The following is a 19176-nucleotide window of genomic DNA, read 5'->3' as shown; positions in this document are numbered from 1 at the left end:
GCATCAGTCTCAAATCCCTCAGTATTTTGAAGCCTTTTAAAATTTTTGCCCAAAGCACAATGTGCTGCTGGGCAGAGAAGAGAACGGAGCTGTGATCACAGGGTGAGCGGCAGAATCAACCACTGCGACTGTTCCGCCTGGATCGGAGCTCGGGAGCCCCGGGGCACCCGCCAAGCTGCGGGGAAGGTCACCAGGAGACGCTGGAGTGAAGGGGGGCGGGGGGGGGGGGGGAGGAGGGGACGGGGGGGGGGGGGGGGGGAGGGGGCAGAAGCTTTCAGCCAGAGCCAAGGGCTGGGAGCCGGGCAATATTCAACCAGGAATGTGGGATGTGGAGATTGTCACCAGGGAGACTTGATTAATTCTACTGAATGAAGTTGCTTGTGCTTTTGAGCACCATGCCTCTGTTCCCACGGAATATTAAAGTGTCCTCCTGCCTCTCTCCCCGCCGAGCCAGCTACTGGGTATTTAGGTCGCCTGCTTTCTGTGGAGCAAATCTCCACTCGTGCAGGCTTTCGCGGGCTGGTAGGTTTCTTTAGGGATAAAGACTCTTTTCATTCCCAATTATCTTATTACCTTCCTATTTAGTTTGTTACTCTCGTTAAACCGATTCACAAAGAGAATGTAGGCGAGGCAGGCAACCTCAAGTTAACGCTTCATGAAGTGGGCAGTCCTCACGGGCCACGCACTGCACACCGGGGCGGAAGGCAGGACGCTTGTGTTGAAGAGAGGATAAGGAACGAGGAAGAGAAGAACTAGAAAAGGAACAGGCCACAAGGAAATAATAGAGAGCCCAGAGCTGTCTTGGTTTGGGGGAACTGAGTAGCTCCATGTTGGGCCCCCAAAATTTATCTCAATGCTCTTTAATAGGGCAAATGGGGTTTATATGAACATCTATTGACACATCTACCCATAGAATCCTCATGTCGACTCCCTATTTTAAAGAACAGGAAACTGTTGGTTTTCTTATATTCTTAGGGTTCAATCACAATCCTGGAAATCAAGGCCAGGGTTCTGAGTGAAGAGTTAGCCGACCCAAGCGGCGTATGTAGGAGACAGTCAGGTAACTATGCTTTGATACCAGGTGGTTGCGCTACCTGCGCGCCGCGTGGTGGTAGGTAGGAGTGGCCTGGTTGTTAATCCGTGGCCATCGGTCTTAGAAAAATGAAGCTGTGTTTGGAAGAGATGGTCCATGGGCTTGGAGTTCCCGAGGAAAAGCCCTATCTGGGTGGAAATGGAACAAGAGGGAGGCTGAAAGAGCTCCCGGGGAGAGTGGGGCTCAGTCCCTTTCCAAGTGGGGTCCTGCCTCTCTGACCTCCCTCTGACCTTCATGATAGATGCACGAGCCTGGGCTGTGGAACTAGAAACGGGGCAGCATCCATGAGCCTGTGCTCCCGCTGCTGCCGCCGCCGTGGCAGTGCTCGATGAAGAGGAAAGCGGGCAGGCGTAGACGCAGGCCAGAGCGGCCACCGCCATGAGAACTGAACCACCGCGGGTGCCAGGCAAAGCCGCGAAACCCTGGCTGTGCTGGAGGGCTTGCTCAGCCCCCGCCACCCCCGCTCCCGGTCCCCTCCCTCGGGGTTGCATAGGAGCAAGGCTCTGCCAAACGCTGGATGTGAACACAGTGAGATTTTGGCTGTGAGGAGTGCAGAACCTTTTCAGAATGATAAAAACCCCTTCCCAGAAACACGATTGGGGGAAAGGAATCATCAGCCCACCAGGTCGCAGAGTAGGGTCAGAGCAAGTTTTATATTCTTGCCAGTGTCTGTATGCGGGGGAATGTATCTGCCCGTTCCCTCTGTGGCCCAAGGGAGCTCCACCAATTTTAGCCCCATACCTGAGCCAGAGCTATATATTGGTAGGTGGGAATTTTTTTTTTTTTCTAAACTGTGTGATAGAAAATAGGCTTTCAGTGTCTTTTTTCCTCCTTTTAAATTCCATCCTCAGTGGATTTGGTCTTTCTAAGGCACCTGCTGGGATTATTTTGTACTGTCGTGTCAAATCTAATCTAAAGAATAAGCTTCTGTTTAAAATAATTCACACGGCTGGGTCCTGGGATGCACCGTCAGCGCCTTGTATATACAATCGTGGAAAAGCCGAGCAGTAGGTCTTGTGAACGTTCTCTGGGGGCCTTGAGGAGCCGCGAAGCACAGAGGATGCTCTGGATTCATTGCTGGCGGCGAGCGGAGCATAAAGGTGTATTTCCCACGAGATGCGAATGTTTGGAACAAAATAAGAAGCTTTCTCCTCCTCGCCCCCACCTGCCCCGAGCCTTTTCCTTCTCTCTATTCTCTGGGGCTATGGTAAATATTTGAATTGTGTTCTTTTTTTCATAAATATGTCCTTTCGTGCTTAACATTTTTGGAAAATATGCTTCTAAAGCAAGTGTTAAGAAGGAACTGCTTACTTTTGACATGAGAAGCCTGGAACTATTTTTTTAGGTTGTGTGCCTTTTTTGTTTGTTCAGTTTTGCTTTTTTTTTTTTTTTTTTTGTATTTTCTTTGGGTTCTTCCCGTTGCCTCAGGCTGATAACAAACACATGCAGTCCCTCCGCGTGCACATTCTGGATATAAGGATTGATCGCTGCTCGCCTTCCTGGCATAACTACAACCTCAGTTTTTAGAAACCTACACTGTGGTCATGAGAAAATATCTGAAAAGAAAAAATGCACTACCCCCTACCTGAAAAAAAATATTTGTGGCTGCTAATTTTTAAAATCAATGTTATCACGACTGTTTTTTTCAGCTACTTACATTTCTACTTAAAACACATCTTTAAAGTATTTGACACTTTCACCGTGTTAGAAGATAAATGGATAAAAGTAACCATTTTAAGAGTTTATGTGAGCAAGACATCAATTCCAGGCGGGCAGCATCCCATCCTGTGGATAGGGTGGAGCTCTGAGGAGGGGTGTGGGATGTTTCCTAGGCTGAGGAAAGCGGAAGCAAGAGGTTATTAGACGGGAGAAAGGAGCAGGTTCGTGATGGCTGGGTTACGTTTCTGTCCATCCGGCGGGTGACCCCATTAGTTCTTGTCAGGTGATTCCTGACTGAGTGGTTTCAGATTCCATTTCTGGGAGAGCCGAAACCATAATTAAGTCTTGGTTTGGGGACATGTGGTTTAGCATAAGCGACTCCATTTTGGGCCTGTTGTCTTTCTGGAATGACCATGAACATCAACTGCCTACTTGTTAATTCAGATGAGTTTTTTAATAGAGATGGAATATGACGGGTTTTCTCATCGCTGTTTTAGGTCACAAGAAAGCTTAAGTGTATTAAAGGCTGATGGGCTAACATTTCAGCTGTGTGGTTTTAGATTGTGGAGAATTTGGACCTACAGACCCATTTGTGAACCTGTGTAATTGGTATTTTACCTTCTACGGAACACTAAGAGAACAGAAGAGTGTATTGAAAGTGTCATTTTGTTTTTTATTTTGTGGGAATTTCCCAAGCCTACGAAATAAAGAAGTTGAAGGGCCTTGGTCTTTATACATTCAGGCGTCCCCATTGTGAGTCCTTAGTTTTCCTGTCCTCACTCTCCAGTGATCTAAGCATGCACACTGGGGTATGGTGGCCACGTCGGCCCTTTTTCCCGGAACCCTGAGAGAGGGCTGCCGTGCTTTGAAGGCTCTCCAGCCGTCCCTCTGGGTTGGAGAAAGAAGTCAAAGGTGCAGTACACATTCTGGAACAGGAAAAGTAGGTCAGAAAGGGAAGAAAAGGACCCTGCATTTCTCTAGGCCCATAACTGTAGGGTGAATGTCTGCAGTCCAGCAGAACTTGAAAGTGTAATACCGTGTGCCCAGAATGCTTCTTGTCGTGTAATCGACCCGGAAAAGTGTTCAGGACTTGGACAATATTCAGCAAGTTCTTCTCTCAGTTATCAGCTAATGGTGTGATGACTCATAGTGTGCCTAAAATTAGCTGCCTACATGTACAAGGAAGAAAGGCAGCAACCTCAGAGCCTTGTGACGTGAGGTTGCTTGATGGGGTGCATGCTGGAAAATAGCAAATTGAAAGGGGGAAGTGCGAACTGAGATTTTTATCTTTCATCCCATTTTCTGTTCCTACGTGCCCTCTGTATCTAGAAAGCTGGTTCCCTAAAACTGAGTGATGCTATTGTCATACTTCTATTGCCCTACAAGTTTTTTTAAAAGATTTATTTATTTATTTTTAGAGAGGGAAAAAAGGGAGAAAGAGGGAGAAACATCAATGTGTGGTTGTTGGGAGCTGTGGCCTGCAACCCAGGCATGTGCCCTGACTGGGAATCGAACCTGCGAAGCTTTGGTTTGCAGCCCACGCTCAATCCACTGAGCTCTACCAGCCAGGAGCCCTACAAGTTTTGATGGACTTGTCACCACCACTGAAATCTGAACTCTCAGGAGGCAAAGGCCTCGTGGACTGAAATTCTGTTGTCACTCGCTGGGCCACACTGCAGAGTGCTCAGGCATCACTCACAGCCCTGCACGTAGCGCCTCGCCACACCCCATGCTCCTGTGCTCTGCTCAGTCTGGGATGTGAGGACGCCCCTTTGCCAGGGTAAATGCTAAGCAGCTTTGAGGGCTCTCGGCCAATGCCTCCTCTAGAACACCTCCACCCCCACCCCGGCCTGCCTCTCTGGGGGAGTCGTCGCCCGTCTCCCATGGTGCCCTGTGTGTGCCGCGGCATTGTCTCCTGGGTGTGCCACGTTGTCTTATGGACCATTCTGTGAACCATGGATGTCCTCCCTGAGGACAGAGACTGTGTATTTGCCACTTGTGTTTTCTTGGTGACTGACACATGACAGTCTCATCTTTTCCTGGGGCGGGGGGTGCAAAACGTGGTAGCAGAGAGTTGGTGGTTGACATCATCTACCCGATGACCCAGAGATCATATTCTGAGCATATGACCAAGGGAAATGAGTGCGCGGTCCCCAGAAGAACAGGGAGAAGCGTATTGACAGTACCGACATTCATAATCGCTATGAATGAGAAGGAATCCAAATGCGCCTCAACAGGAGACGGCAGTGTTACATTCATGGGTTGAAAAGCAGCAGTGGAAAATAATGAACCACATGGATGAAACTCACAAACACAAAGGCCAGCAAAAAAGCCAGACACAAAAGAGTGAACATTATGTAATAGTTACACAAGCAATACCAGTCTATTGTAATGAAACATTTAACCCATGGCGATGAACCAGGGGGCTGGCCTTTGCAGGAGACAGGGGAACACGGGCCATGAGGAGGGCTGTGGGGGGCCGTCTCCGGGGACAGGAGTGTTCTGTCTCTTGCTCTTGCTGTTGGTTACGTAGGTGTGTAAATGTGTAAAAGTTCTTCATCAGACGTTGAGATGTGTGCGCTTTACTGTTAGTTTGTTGTAGTTCCGTAAAAATGTAAAATTAAAAAGTAACTTCATTAGTATGGTTTAACAGGAAAATGATTAGTGGGAGCATTTGGTTGTGGAACATTTTCATCTTACTCTGAGTGTTTATAAAGTCTTCATAATTCTCAGGTTGATTTTAAATATTTAAAATTTGAAACTTTGAAATGTGATCATAAAATGTATTAATGGCTTGTAACTTATTTATATCTTTTTAGGTTTTATCTCAACTTTGTTACTGAAGAAGTAGAAAATCCTGAAAGGTAAGTAGCCATATTTACTCTGAAATGTTTGTGAGGAATAAATGTAAGGTTATAGAGTTGAAAAAAGAGATTTAAGGGAGAAATTGAGTGTGAGCTAGTCAACTTTATAATTGTCGTTGTCATTCTCTTCGGTGGATAACATTTATTTGATTTTATCATGAATTAGATATCAGTAACTTTATTGTATAGTCTACATTCAATAATAAACTGTATAACCTGGAGGCATAAAAGAATAAAGTTATATTTTAGGCAATCTATTTTTTAGAATTATATATACAATTTAACATGGACTTAACAGAGCCTTAGTTTCACACATTGATAATCTCAATGTTTCAATATATACAAATACCAAAGAACAATGATGTCTGAATTCAGTTTTTTTATTGCAAAGAATTTTCTCTCATCTCAAAAATGTGAGAATAATAATAGCACCTGCCGCACTGAGTTGAGGAAATGAGTTAATACATATAAAGTACTTAGATCAGTGTCTGCCAGTTTTTATTCTCTGCTCATCGTTACTATTGTTATATCCTTATTTTAGGAACAAGGTGAATGTTACTCATATAAGAGTGTTTTCTATACTTCAATTCCTAAGCAATTCTTTCTTCAGTGTTTTTGAAAGAGATATGGAAAATTATTTCAGCCCATGTTGAAGCTTCTAAACCTTCAGTACTAACATTGAATATGCATTTTATGATCGCTCCTATTTTCGTGTACAGATTTCATTGAATTTTTATATAGAGAGAAAATAAGCTTATATTTTAAAGGAGAACATAAGCTGTAAGAGTTTTATAATAATTTAAAAGTAACTTGAAACTGATGTAGACTGGGATTATTATCACTGGTTATGTTGGGTGAAATATTTTCATTTTCTGGAAATCATGATTCTGTAAACTTCATTAAATATTTCTAGAATACTTTTAATTTGATATTATATTTTAAGGTCTTAAACTAAGGCGAGATTAAATGAGAATCTCTGGATTTTAGGTCAAGATAATGAGTAACTGTTAAAACTTAAGTTGAATAAAGACACATTTGATACCTTTCTTTTTTCATACTAGATATTTAGATAGTTCGTGTTTGCATGGGAGATTTTGTGTGAAACTTACCCAACACGTTTATTTTCTCAAAATCAGAATAATGAGAAAATCCACAAAATCCCCGTGGCGGAAGCTAATGATTAAATTTGTGCCAATGTATTTATCAACCAAAGAAATTAAGGATTTTGAGCAATTTATTCAATGGAGTAATTTTAAAAATAACATTCCTCTGCAACTCTGACAAACAGTGCAGGTCTCTTAAAAATAAATCTTACTTTTTTAAATGCAAAGAATGCTTTGGGAAGTATTTATGGTTGAACATAGAGAACAGATGGTAGAATTATGTGGACCTAGGCCAGATGTGTAATTTGTACTATTCTGTAGGTAGACGGAGCTCCAAAATACCTTTCGTTACAAGGGAGAATAATCATAATTTCGTCTCCTTTGTGACGTGCCAAGATGAATGTGTTCCCCGGTCCATCGCGGGCGCAAGTGCTCAGGTGTGCGGCAAACGCTCAGCCTCCTGGCAGCTGGTGAAATGAATCATCAGCTGCGGGCACAACACCTTTCAGTATCCTCCTCCCCCCAGGCGCTCCGTTCTTCCGAAAGCTGTGATTGAATAGAAAAAGTGCTCATTAATTTCGATCGGTGGGAATGTGATGTAAAACACCTAGAATGTAGAATAAGGTTTTGAAATTACAATTGGCAACTCTTTATACATAATTTAATTCCAGTGCAAACCTTTCAAATTACCTAACATTGCTCGACGGAGTAACTTCTGAACTTCTACTGCGAGCATGACTTATGGAAGAAAGAGTTCCGTAAAGGTTATAGCAAGCGAGAGATAAACTGGGAGATTAATAGAGTCAAAATGTACTGGTTCGTGACTCCTTTCTTCTGTGAAGTCTCACCTACTCTTAAAAGCTTGTCAAGCCCTAATCCTAAAATCTGAGGCAAAATGTCTGTTCTGTGTTTCCATTTATAGTGTTAAAAAATGTTCCCATGATCTTTCCTGTAGTGTTCTCTTCTCTAAGAGCAGTTTTGGACCTAGGGTTGTAGCAGTACTTTGAGAGGCATTTAACGTTTTATGTGAAAACGCAGTAATTATCATTGAAATGTTGTGATAATAGAAAAAATATTGCATTTGCTAATTATCTATAGCATGGTGACTGGCTCCACAAATGAATATACTAAGAGTAGTATTTTGTGGAGCATGAAAATCCAAGGCTTCGATCATGTGGTGATAGAATCCTAAGGAATATCTGAATTTTAAAATGGCATTCCCCCTTTCCCCGAATGAAATGTGTGTAGTAATGATCGCTAATGGGTATATTTGTTTTTAAATATCTAAATGTTTTTGTTTGCAAGCCTAATAGGTTTTGCCTATGAGATTACTTTTACGGCGACTGCAATCTATCATTGTTCAAGAAGTTACACAGTGCACAGAACATATCATTGAGATGTATAATGTTTGTAATCCTGCTTTCAGATTGATAAATCATGTCTCGTGTTGATGAGAGCCAAGAAACGAATCGCTTTGCTTTGACCTTGGGAGTCTGAGCTTAGTCTGTTTGCCTGTTAGACTTGTTTCAGTGTTCTTCTCACTTCATTTATTCCTTCTGTGCTAAGAGTTGGAAATAGTGGACCTGGAGGAAGTCAGTAAAGCTTGATATCATCAGTCATTTCTGAGGAGCAGGCTCTCAACATGCCCTGAATAATCACCTTCAATAGAAGGTTTAAATAATCGGAGTGTCATGTTTAATTAATACTGTGCCTGCTGCCAATTTATATTAATTGATGCCTGAAAGTCATCACACCTTACACCAATGATAATTTGAAAGAAGAGGAACTTGGGTCGGGGAAAGGGCCGGAAGACCTTGAAGCCAGTGTGCAGGAGCAGGCTGGTGCATAAATGGTCCACAGTCACATTATTCTCATTCAGTTCAGATGTCGCGTAAATACTTAGTATGTGTGTTTTTAACCCTTATTGACTTATGTGAAGCTAGAGTCAAGGTGTTTATGAATAATATTTTATTTTTGTAGGGTCTGTTGCTTATAGGACACAGACAACTGTTAACCTGATCAAAAACACAGCAAAAGAAAACAGTTTAAAGATCTTGCCCAAATGTGCTGTAGTAATGATGAATGACAGACCATCAAAGGCTGGTTTGAAGTCTTTGAACTTGCATTTTGGCATTTTAAGGGTGCGGCTTTTTAATGAGAGACAAGTCTTCCTCTTCATATGCCTTGTAGCTTTCTAACTCAACAGTTGCTAGAAAACAGCATAGAAGGTCTCAACTGTATATGTGCAAATTACAGCAACACAATATTTTATGATTTTTTTATCAGAAATTAATATTATACACATTTTTTAAAAACTCCCTAGTTTCTTTTACAAATAAATAATGTATGTTCTTAGGGCATGCAAATTAATTGTCACAGAAAGTTGCCTCACTATACATAAATGTATACAGAAAAATCCAGACTATTAAGTAAAATGAATGTGTAAATGAATTGCCAAATGAATCTCTTAAAAATGATGTCTCCTAATGAAGTTGATTTTTTAAATTGAATTTATACCCAAGTTTACAAAGGCTTCTTTGGCAAAACGGGGCATCTCTTTATTATGGATAATAAGGCATTGTTAGAATTGCCTTAATATGTGACGGTGCCTCTCTTCAGCTGTTAGACTGATTGCTACCTGAATCACATTTATTATATTTGGTGCATTTTTTTGTGTGTGGAAACATATATTAAAAGTTTTGCAAATCCATTTTTAAGTATGTTTCACAATAGGAGTATAATTACAGTTGTGGAGCCACTGAGGCAGGCTAAAGGCCAGCATCTGGCCACGCGTCCCAGAGAAGAGATGACATTCCATTCAGAGAACAGGGTCATCGCGCCACTCGCCCTTGCCTTTGCCCAGTCTAAAGATTTTCACTAATGGAGCATGTGGTTGACGTACCCTGGGATCAAAATTCTTGCATTTCTCAGCTTCACATATGCATAAAGAATACATTTGGCTCAAACAGTTTGTTCATGTAAGGCTAACGTGTCAGATAAGTGGTGCAGAAATTACAGGGTTTTATTATAATACTTCATCAGGCTATAATCAAAGAAGACACGTATTAATCCTTCAAGGGCTTTGTGAAAGCCACTTGGGTTCTTTTTTTTTTTTTTAAATTTTAAGGATTCTAACCCCATTTTGAGACAAAAATTTGAAGGTCAGTTCTTCTAATGGTTCTACGTCCTTTCATATTAGTTGTTTCTAAATTTTAACTTTAATATCATTGAAGTTTATATTCTGAGTGTAGACTCATGAAGTCATGCTTTAGGAGCGACGGGAGTGACTGATTTAATTTTACCCTGTGTTCCTGCACCCTTGCATTATCCATGCAATACTCAGAAAACTTCAGAATTAGAGGGGACCTTGGATACTATCTAATGTAGTTTCCCCCCACATGTGTGGATCTCCTCTACACCTTTGAATGGATAGAATCCGTACAAAATAAAGTGAGAAACTGAGCATGACTTCCCTGAACTAGAAGACCCGTAGTTTCACTTGTGTGTGTGATGATGAGCAACCTGCTCGTTTCTGTGACTGTTTCGGGCTTGGGGGAATTTTGAGTCGGGCATCATAAGGAGGGTGGGTTAGATGTCGTGACCGTAACGGGCACAACACCAGTGAGAGAGCAAGTGATGCATACCGGAGATGACAGTGTTAGCATCCTCTTTTTCTTTTATGATTTTATTCATTTATTTTTAGAGAGAGGGGAAGGGAGGGAGAAAGAGAGGGAGAGAAACATCAATGTGTGGTTGCCTCTCATGTACCCCCCACTGGGGACCGCAACCCAGGCATGTGCCCCGACTGGGAATCAAACCAGTGACCCTTTGTTTTGCAGTCTGATGCTCAATCCGCTGGGCCACACAAGCCAGGGCACAGTTGTCTTACGTGCATGGACATACCTTCTACATCAGAAGTAATGTCAGCCATCAGTAGGCCTCCTGCTTTTGAGTTTATACTTTCAGTAACTCCCCTTATGCATATTCTCATTTACGCAAATCAGCTATCCTTCTCTATGCCTGGATTTAAAAGTTAATGACTGTACCCACTCGGTGACTCATAAATACACTTCATGCTTGGAGAAAAACTTCTCAGACCACTAATCTCTAGTCTGTGGCTTGCCATGTGGCATCCAGTGAGATCCAGTGTTGTTTTAAGATTCTCACAAAAACAGAGCAATGTCCCATGTTGTTTGTTACAGGCAGAGACAAGATGCATCCAGCCCATTATATTTTCACTTGCCATGCACTGAGAAAATCAGATAGTTTTGTTCTAGTCATATTCAAACATTGATTAGGTTTATTGATCTACTCAGGAAAATGAGCAGCTCTTGAATTTGTCTAGGTAAGCACTAAAACTGTGTTATTACCAATGTAAACATCTAAGGGGAAGCAAGTGAAGTCGAGACTTTCCAGGAAAGAAGGATTTCCGTCACTTTATGAGCCGTAAAAATATTTACTTTCCGAGTCTTTGAAAATAGCACTGGTTCAGGACATCAAAATTCGAATCCTGTCTCCTTTTAACTAGCTGTTCGACCTTGGATAGACCTCTAAATTGCTTCTGAATCTTTGTTTGCTACTTTTAAATAGAGGGTGATAATCCCTATACGATAGTTCTCATGAGATTATGAGGATAAAATATGTGAAATTCAAAATGTTAATGACTCGACAAGTAATGTGAAAACACTATCTACAACCAAAACTTATATCCTCAAAGATAAGAATATTTCATACACTTTGGAAAAAAAATTAGAGGATTAGTATAATTGTTTTATGAACGTGGCTGCCTTTTCTACACACAGGACCTATAAATCAGCTTGAAAAGTCATTCTGCATCATCAGCAAATTTCTGCTTATTGGTAGTTAAATGTTCAGAAGACGATGAAAACTGCTTTTTATTTATCTCTAACCTCTCTCAGGTGGTAATATGCTCATGCATCATAATCATAATGAATTCTTGGCAGGTTTTTTTCCTTCTGTACCAAGTATTTATGCGCCCACAACCCAAGCTGTCATCCTCACGCTGTTGGCTGATGGTGCAGATATAATGGACGGACTATTTCCACTTTCGATGCAGTTATCTATTTCTAGATTCACTATCTTACCAAGAAACTTCTTTATGAACTCTGACCAATAAGGTCTTGGTCTGAGTGGTTGGTATCATGTATTTAAACTGTTATTTTTATTTCTAAGAAAGAGCCCACTGAGCTGATACAAAATAGGAGAACACAAGTTGTTGATTTACCCCCAAATGGTTTTTATGAATTTTTGCTTAATTTAAAAATATGCATAGCCTGTATTAAAACTATAAACAATAGTTTTCAATCTGAGTGCTAGATGGATTACAGGAGAGCATGCCAGGTTATGTTTAATAACACGATGTATTAAAGTTGAAGTTTGTAGAAATGAATAACTTTCATGGCCCTGTAATTAGTCCATGAGAACACTCGGACTAACACCCACCTTCAGTGTGATGCACGGAGTATCTGTCTGACTCCGAAGCTCGTGCTCTTTCCAGCTCACCGGTTGGTCTCTTCGGGAGGCAAAGCAGAAGTAGTCCATGGGTGTGCGAGGTGGTGTCACGGCTGATTAAGGAAGTAGCTGTGCTGGAGAGGAGGAAGTTGGAGGGAGAGTAGACCTTGGAAGTGTAGAATAGAGAAGTGAAGGCATCTCGGACAGGGGAAGCGCGTACAGGAAGCCGTGGAACCCTTCAGTGGTTCCAGGGAATAATGTGGGGACTGCTCTGGTTAAAGCAAAGGACTGTGAAGCGTGGCAGACGAGATGGCAATAAGGTGTGGGTATGGGGATATGTTGGCCCTATATCTCCTTTACACGGGTTTTGGACCTAAGCTATTGGCCAATGGGATGGGTGTGTGTGTGGGGGGGGGTATGTTGTAAGTGTTTAGTGTCTATGAAGCAATGACCAGGGAAGCTGAACCTGATGGCGGATTCAGTGGATTTTTTTGTTGTTGTTGCACATACACAGTTTAGAGAGAGTTGTAGTCTGAAAAGTCACATTTCTATCTTTTATATGTTTGTTTATTTATTTTTATAAGATTTTATTTATTTTTAGAGAGAGAGGAAGGGGAGGGAGAAGGAAAGGAAGAGAAACATCAGTGTGTGGTTGCCTCTCCTATGCCCACCCCCTCCACTGGGGACCTGGCCTGCAACCCAGACATGTGCCCGGACTGAGAATCAAACTGGCGACCTTTTGGTTTGCAGGCTGGCGCTCAATCCACTGAACCACATCAGCCAGGGCTATATGTTTATTTTTCATAAAAGCAAATGTCATTGAGAAGTTCATTGCCTGCTAGAGTTGAACCATTGCTAGAATCAAACCAGGTGACCAATCGTGTGGCAGAGAGTCCTGGCAGACAGACCGCACTGTCCCAGCCCACAGGCGTGCACTGCGGTGCTTCAAGAAAAGACGAAAGTCAGCATGGTGTTTACACGCTCCCTTAGAAAATATAAACTTGCCTTGTATCTAATGAAACAGGCGCTATCCTTTATTATCCTCCATGCCAATGGAAAGAGCGAGTTATATTAAATGAGAAGACAGTCCATTGTAGGAGAAAGTGTCAAAAAAAGGGAATTTGGTTAGGCACTGGCATTCTCAAAATATACATAAAAGGGATTGCCTATCATTTAGCCACAGCTCTGTAGATATGCTGGTTGACAACGTGCAGCAGGCCGTGGTCTGAGTTTGCTCCCGGTTCTAGAACAGTCGGGCCCTGCTTTTGGGCTCTCGAATGTCCAGGAACCAGAGTGGGGAAGCGGGCACCTCACCATGGGTCTGTGCTGTTGGGGAGGGGCGAGGTACTAGTCAGACAAGGGAACGCCCAGTTAGATTTCAAGGTCAAATAGAAACTGTAAGTCACAGTTTAGAAGTATTTCAGATAGGATGTGTTCAAGAGCTGGCTTTCGAACGTTTTGTATTCTAGGGGAAGGGCAGGTTAAGGGGGAGAGGGGAAGAGCGGGGCCCATGCGGGACAGGAGCCGGCCTGGGAGGCCGCTGGCACTGCCGGGCACAGTGAGCCCCCCACGGGTGTTGGGAAAAGGGCCCTGGACAAGTGACCCCATTCTGGTTCTGCTTCCGGAAATACTCAGTTTAGTGAGCTTAGCTACAGCCGTGATCCCCTCTCTGCCTCTGGTTTCTCCGCCACAGAAAAGACACGGTGAAATACCAAATTCTGAGTTTCCTTTCAGCTAGAGTGTGAGCGACAGTCCTTGTAGATGGCCCACAAGTACCTGCTTTGAGAGCCGAGGATGCTGTTTTGGGAGTGTGGCCAAGAGATAGAAACTTAGGCAGGACCTCCGTCCCGGGAAGAAAAAGTGTCACAAACATAGACACACAGAGGGGATTCTGTGGCCGATGTCTAGACCTCCTGAGGACTGGGAGATGGGAGAGGACTGAAGTTTTCTGAGTTATTTCAGAAATGGGAAGAAGTTAGAATGGACACGTGGGAGGAAGGGAGCCAGACTGGCGCCCCGGTGCTTGGGAACTCAGTTATTCGGTCTGAAGATCTAGGGTTAGATCCAAGCTGTGGGGTCTAATTCAGGGGGGTCGCCTTAAGAACAGGGTCTTCGAAAGGTGGAGTGTGCGAGGAAGAATATAGATGTCAATGCACTTCTTAGGGTTAGTCTGCGATGCGTGTGACGGTGAATCCTGGACTCTGCTCCCTGTGTTCATCATATGCACCTACAGAAGGTGTGCAACGGCGTGCAGCCCTCTGTGGTACAGGACGGCCACGCTAGCCTTTTATCATGTGTTTCTTTTCCTCACGAGTCTAGAAATATATTGAGGGAATTGCTTATGCAGAGAGGTGATTTCTCCAATAGATCTGCCTCAAGCCTTATACGTTTCTGAGAATCCAGTTAGGGTTGAGTCATTTATTGATCATTTTATGCTGCCCTCCTCCCCCCCCCCCCCACCGAGGGTGGGGCGGGCAGAGAAGGAAAGGGAAAGAGAGTGAGTTTTATAGTAACTTGCAAAAAAAAATGTATATTCCTTTACCCAACTGTTAAGTGGGTTTTCTACGGCTTATTTTGCAGGGTTTCTGTGAGAATTAGAAATAATATATAGATGGATGTGTGTGACAATACCTTGCTTATAGTAGACACTTACTTAGTGGTAGACTGTGTCGTTTCTATTGGTGTTATCAAATGCCATGTCATTGGCTCATTTGTAATCTCATAGGGATTATCAGACCAGGATTTGTGAGCGTGGGCAAGCTTTATCTTTTCTTCTGCACTGCCTGTGGGTGGAGCTGGAAACCCATTTACGACAAGGTAAACACTCTTGTTTGAAACACCTTTCCGTGGGAAGTAGAAATGGTCTCGGCCTCAGGTTTCGGCCTTTCTAGTCTCTGACACTGGAGGCTGTTTTTCAGAAACATATATCATATTTCATTGGTTTTCTAAGGAGATAAGCTCATAGCGTTTAACAATCAGATGGTTTTCTTGGCTTACTATTTATTACCGTGCCGTATTCTTATTTTTCCCTTTTCTCATATTCTCTCTCTTTCTTAAAATTTAGATGTGTGACAGAGAGAGACAGCCATCTGTGGCAAAGTCTTAACAATATTCAATATTATGAACATCAGTTGGGCATTCAGGGCTCAAATACCAAGGCCGCAGTTTTATAGTAGGAGCACAATATTATATGGAAAATGCTTTATGCAATGAAGTCTATGGCATAGCACTAATATTTTATAGTAAGTGAAAAACGAAAGCTTATAATATGTAACAAAACATGAGGAGCTAAAAATTGTAATCCACGATTTCATCAGCAATCGTGTTTTGATCCTGGGAGGCTGCCCACCACGTAAAGCTTTTTATAGGCATCTTGCGTCTCACTTCCTCCAAAATGTCTGTCCCCTTGGCCTTTCCTGATGCCATTTCTCCGTCCTCCTTGGCAGTCTACCGTCACGGTCATTCTCTCAGGGGTAGACAGCAAAGGATATGACCATGTCTCTAAGTTTTAAACTGTGGCCGTTTTATGTGACCCGTGTATCAATAGTTCTCCGCACATTTCCCTTCTCCTGTTCACACGGTGGCGCGGCCGGCCTAGTTTATTAGTCTAATTCACTGTCACAATGAAACATACAATGAACCTGACCTTGAGAGAATAAAACACAAAGGCCTGGGATGTTAGAATTGGAAGTAGCGCTCCAATTAGCCAACCCTTTCACTGTAAAGATCAAGAAATTAAAGACGTAGAGATGGATTGATTTGTCTGTGTTTACAAGTTGAAATCCCAGTTCCTTTCCGCCTTCCTTCCAAACAGTTGGTGTTGCTGAATACAAATCTCAGAGAGGTGGGTATGGCGAGACTGCAGCCTTGAAATTAGCTGGAGGAAGAATGGGATCATTAGGAGGGACCTGCATGTCACTTGAGACTAGAACAGAACTGCTTTTAAAAAATGTGCAAAAGCCTGAACATTTGCCTGCATTCAACTTCCTAAAGCTGTTATTGAAACACATAATGGGCGAGGTCCCAGGCTCACAGAATTAAGTAATTTGTTCTAGGCCATTATTGAAGGTCATTGGTTACAAGATTAAAACAGAAACTTTATGGTTAGGAAACGCTACAATGGGAGAATATTATCAGGAAATATAGTTGCTTTTTATTTTCTCTAACGTCTTTATAGATGGACTGTACTTAAAATAGTCCTGATTCCTCTTTGGGGGGCAATATTTATTCTTTCTGGACTGCTCTTGTCGGACACACAAAATCTCACTTCCTGTATTCTGGCCTGAGGCAAGCAAAAGAGAAATTAATCTAGAAGGCATGATTAGCTTTGTTTCTGAGTCAGAAAAATGACAAAGAAATGAGTGAGATAGATAGCACGTGGAGGTCACAGTTTTAAAATACTCCTCTGTAGCTGCCGGGAGTCTGGTGGACAAAAGGTTGAATGTCTTTGAAATGTATGCCGTGTTTGGCTCTTTGATCGTCCTGAGCCTTAACACTTGCCAAGCGGAGGTGATGGAGTCGCAGATGCGGGGGGTGGGGGGAAAGCAGCTGCAAACTGAGCTCGCTGCTGCCCCGCTCGCTCTGGGCCTGGGGGCTGGCTGTGCCGGCGCCAAGCCACAGCCTGAACTCTGCGCGGCAGTGGGGAGGAAGCTTCCGTTTGGGTTGTGTAGGTACTTTTCAAACCGTCCTGTTTGTGATGCAAGCCTGGGACGAGGCGGAGCTGGAGTTTCCTGTTCCCCCAAAGGCGGCAATGCGTGCTGTGCTCCTTGCTGAGGTTTCTAAAACAACCCCTGAGCCAAAGGCCCTCCCCGCTCAGCCCCGCCTCCCCAGCGCAGGCCTGGGACCCTGGGGCGCCACGGAAGCCTGATTGTCTTTGTTTTCTAGCTCTTCCAGCCGATACAGCTTGTGTATCCCACCCTTCAGTGGCTGCACACCAATCTCCACCTAGTAGGTCTGGTCAAATGATCCATTCAGTCAGGTGATAGAAAGTAAAAAAAAATATAAATATATATTTTTTAATGTATTTTGTACCCAGCGGAAAAAGTCAAAGTGGAACTTTGAATTTAAGTATAGTAAATTGATAAGCTCAATACTTAAATTTAATGACATTTAAATATGATCATGTGGGGTTTTTTTTAAGATTTTATTTATTTATTTTTAGAGAGGGAAGGGAGGGAGGGGGAAAGAGAGTGAGAGAGAGAGAAACATCAATGTGCGGGTTGCTGGGGGTTATGGCCTGCAACCCAGGAATGTACCCTGGCTGGGAATCGAACCTGGGACACTTTGGTTCCCAGCCCGCGCTCAATCCACTGAGCTGCGCCAGCCAGAGCTTGATCATGTGTTTTTAAATTCTGTATATTGCTTTTATTTTATAAACCTTTCTGCTTCCCTAGGTCATTTAAATCTCACTCAGATTTTCTGTTTTTTTTTTTCCCTGATTCCTTTTTATGTTGAACTTTTTAACTTCTCTGGAATGGATTTCTTTTAGTGTGATTCAATATATTCTCTTGATTCCCCCCAAATTTCCCAGTACCCCAGCATTTATTGAAAACTCATATAACCTCTTAGTTTATGGTATTTTTTACTTACATAGTTTATAATACATTATAACTGATGACATTTGTCATTATATATTAAGTTTTTTACATTTAAGTTGTATTTCAAGGTAATCTATTTGTTCCACTTATCTTTTCTATTGATATATCAGCCAGTTACTATGCATTTTTAGTATTAGAAGTTTTAGTACTCTTATCTGGGGGGAGGTGGCATTAATTATTACTCTTTTTCTCCATATAAATCCATATTGAATATAACTTATACTCGTATGAAGGCAGTTTCTACTTTTATCTTTTCAGGAAGGGGAAGAAAATCTGTATAGCACTTTGAAATATAAAGCTCATAGTTTTTAAAGTTATTTTGGTTTTATTATCTCATAATATAATCTGTGTATATAGATATATATTCTACATGTATGGCTAAATCCTTTGGAGTCCAGAAATTTCCTTTGAGAACTATGGTTAGTTATTAATTTGGTTTCTTCTTTTTCTTCTTTCAGACTATAAAAATAGTAACTAATTAAAGTAACCTACAAGTTAGCTACCAGTAATATTAAGCTTACTCTTTTCCCCCTTCGTGTTTTTTTAAACCCCTAAGCTCTACTAATAGAACACATTTTATAATGATTTTCTATTTTTCAGAATATTTCTTAACAAAAATGCCAAAATATTAATGGAAATATCAATGGTAAAAACCAAAAATTATTTATGATCCTTATTGTTGAAACTGCCCTATAAGGGGTTAAACATGAATTAACTTAATATATGTAACCAACTAGTTCAATTTACATTTCTAAGATCTAACCCTTTACCACACTGGTTATAAACAGGGTAATACGCACAGTTACTAAGCAACATATTAGAAAGAATAAGAACTTTTTCTTGGCATTCTTATTATCTTTGAACTAAATATTTGCTAGAAAATATTTTAATCATATTTTTTTACGCATCTCTTATATGTTTCCTACTCTTCCTACAAAATGAGGAAGGCAATGTTGGAGTATTTCATCACTAGCCTTTGTTGTCCCGTGGTGGTTCCCATTCACTTGGTGTGTTCTGAATTTATGTGTAAACATCAGCATAAAACCTAATTGTGTCGCTCTCTCAAAGCCAGCAGTCATTCAGGAAGCTGGGTATGGTGACCAAGAGTGGGCGCTGGAGGCTGTAGTGTGTTTAGAAGTGAGTCTCCCTGGTGCCTCTGCCCATCCCTGCCAACATCACTTCCGCCTGGGGCCCATCTCCATCGGCTGTTTCCCCCAGACCGAGAGCCCGATACTTCCCACGGTCCGACCCCCTGCGTGTCTGTGCGGCTGACCCCCGTGCACAGCTGCCCACCGGTGGTGCGGTGCCGTGTCCCTGTTTTATGGGGAAGTGTTCATGTGTGGCTGCTGTGTCTGATATTAAATCTGAGATGAACTTCAGGAGGTCTC

General features: G+C 42.3%; 1 protein-coding gene across 1 annotated transcript in view; it reads left to right on the top strand.

Moving 5' to 3' along the window:
* SLC7A11 (solute carrier family 7 member 11) overlaps positions 1–19176 on the top strand; it is a 66761-nt gene that overhangs the window by 23092 nt on the left and 24493 nt on the right. The window contains exon 6 of the mRNA XM_028522046.2: positions 5572–5616. Coding sequence (XP_028377847.1) covers positions 5572–5616 — 45 coding nt within the window. The remainder of the gene's footprint in view (positions 1–5571; positions 5617–19176) is intronic.

The sequence above is a fragment of the Phyllostomus discolor genome, chromosome 8, assembly GCF_004126475.2.
Source record: "Phyllostomus discolor isolate MPI-MPIP mPhyDis1 chromosome 8, mPhyDis1.pri.v3, whole genome shotgun sequence".
Lineage (NCBI taxonomy): Eukaryota > Metazoa > Chordata > Mammalia > Chiroptera > Phyllostomidae > Phyllostomus > Phyllostomus discolor.
This window is presented reverse-complemented; position numbering and strand designations above follow the sequence as displayed.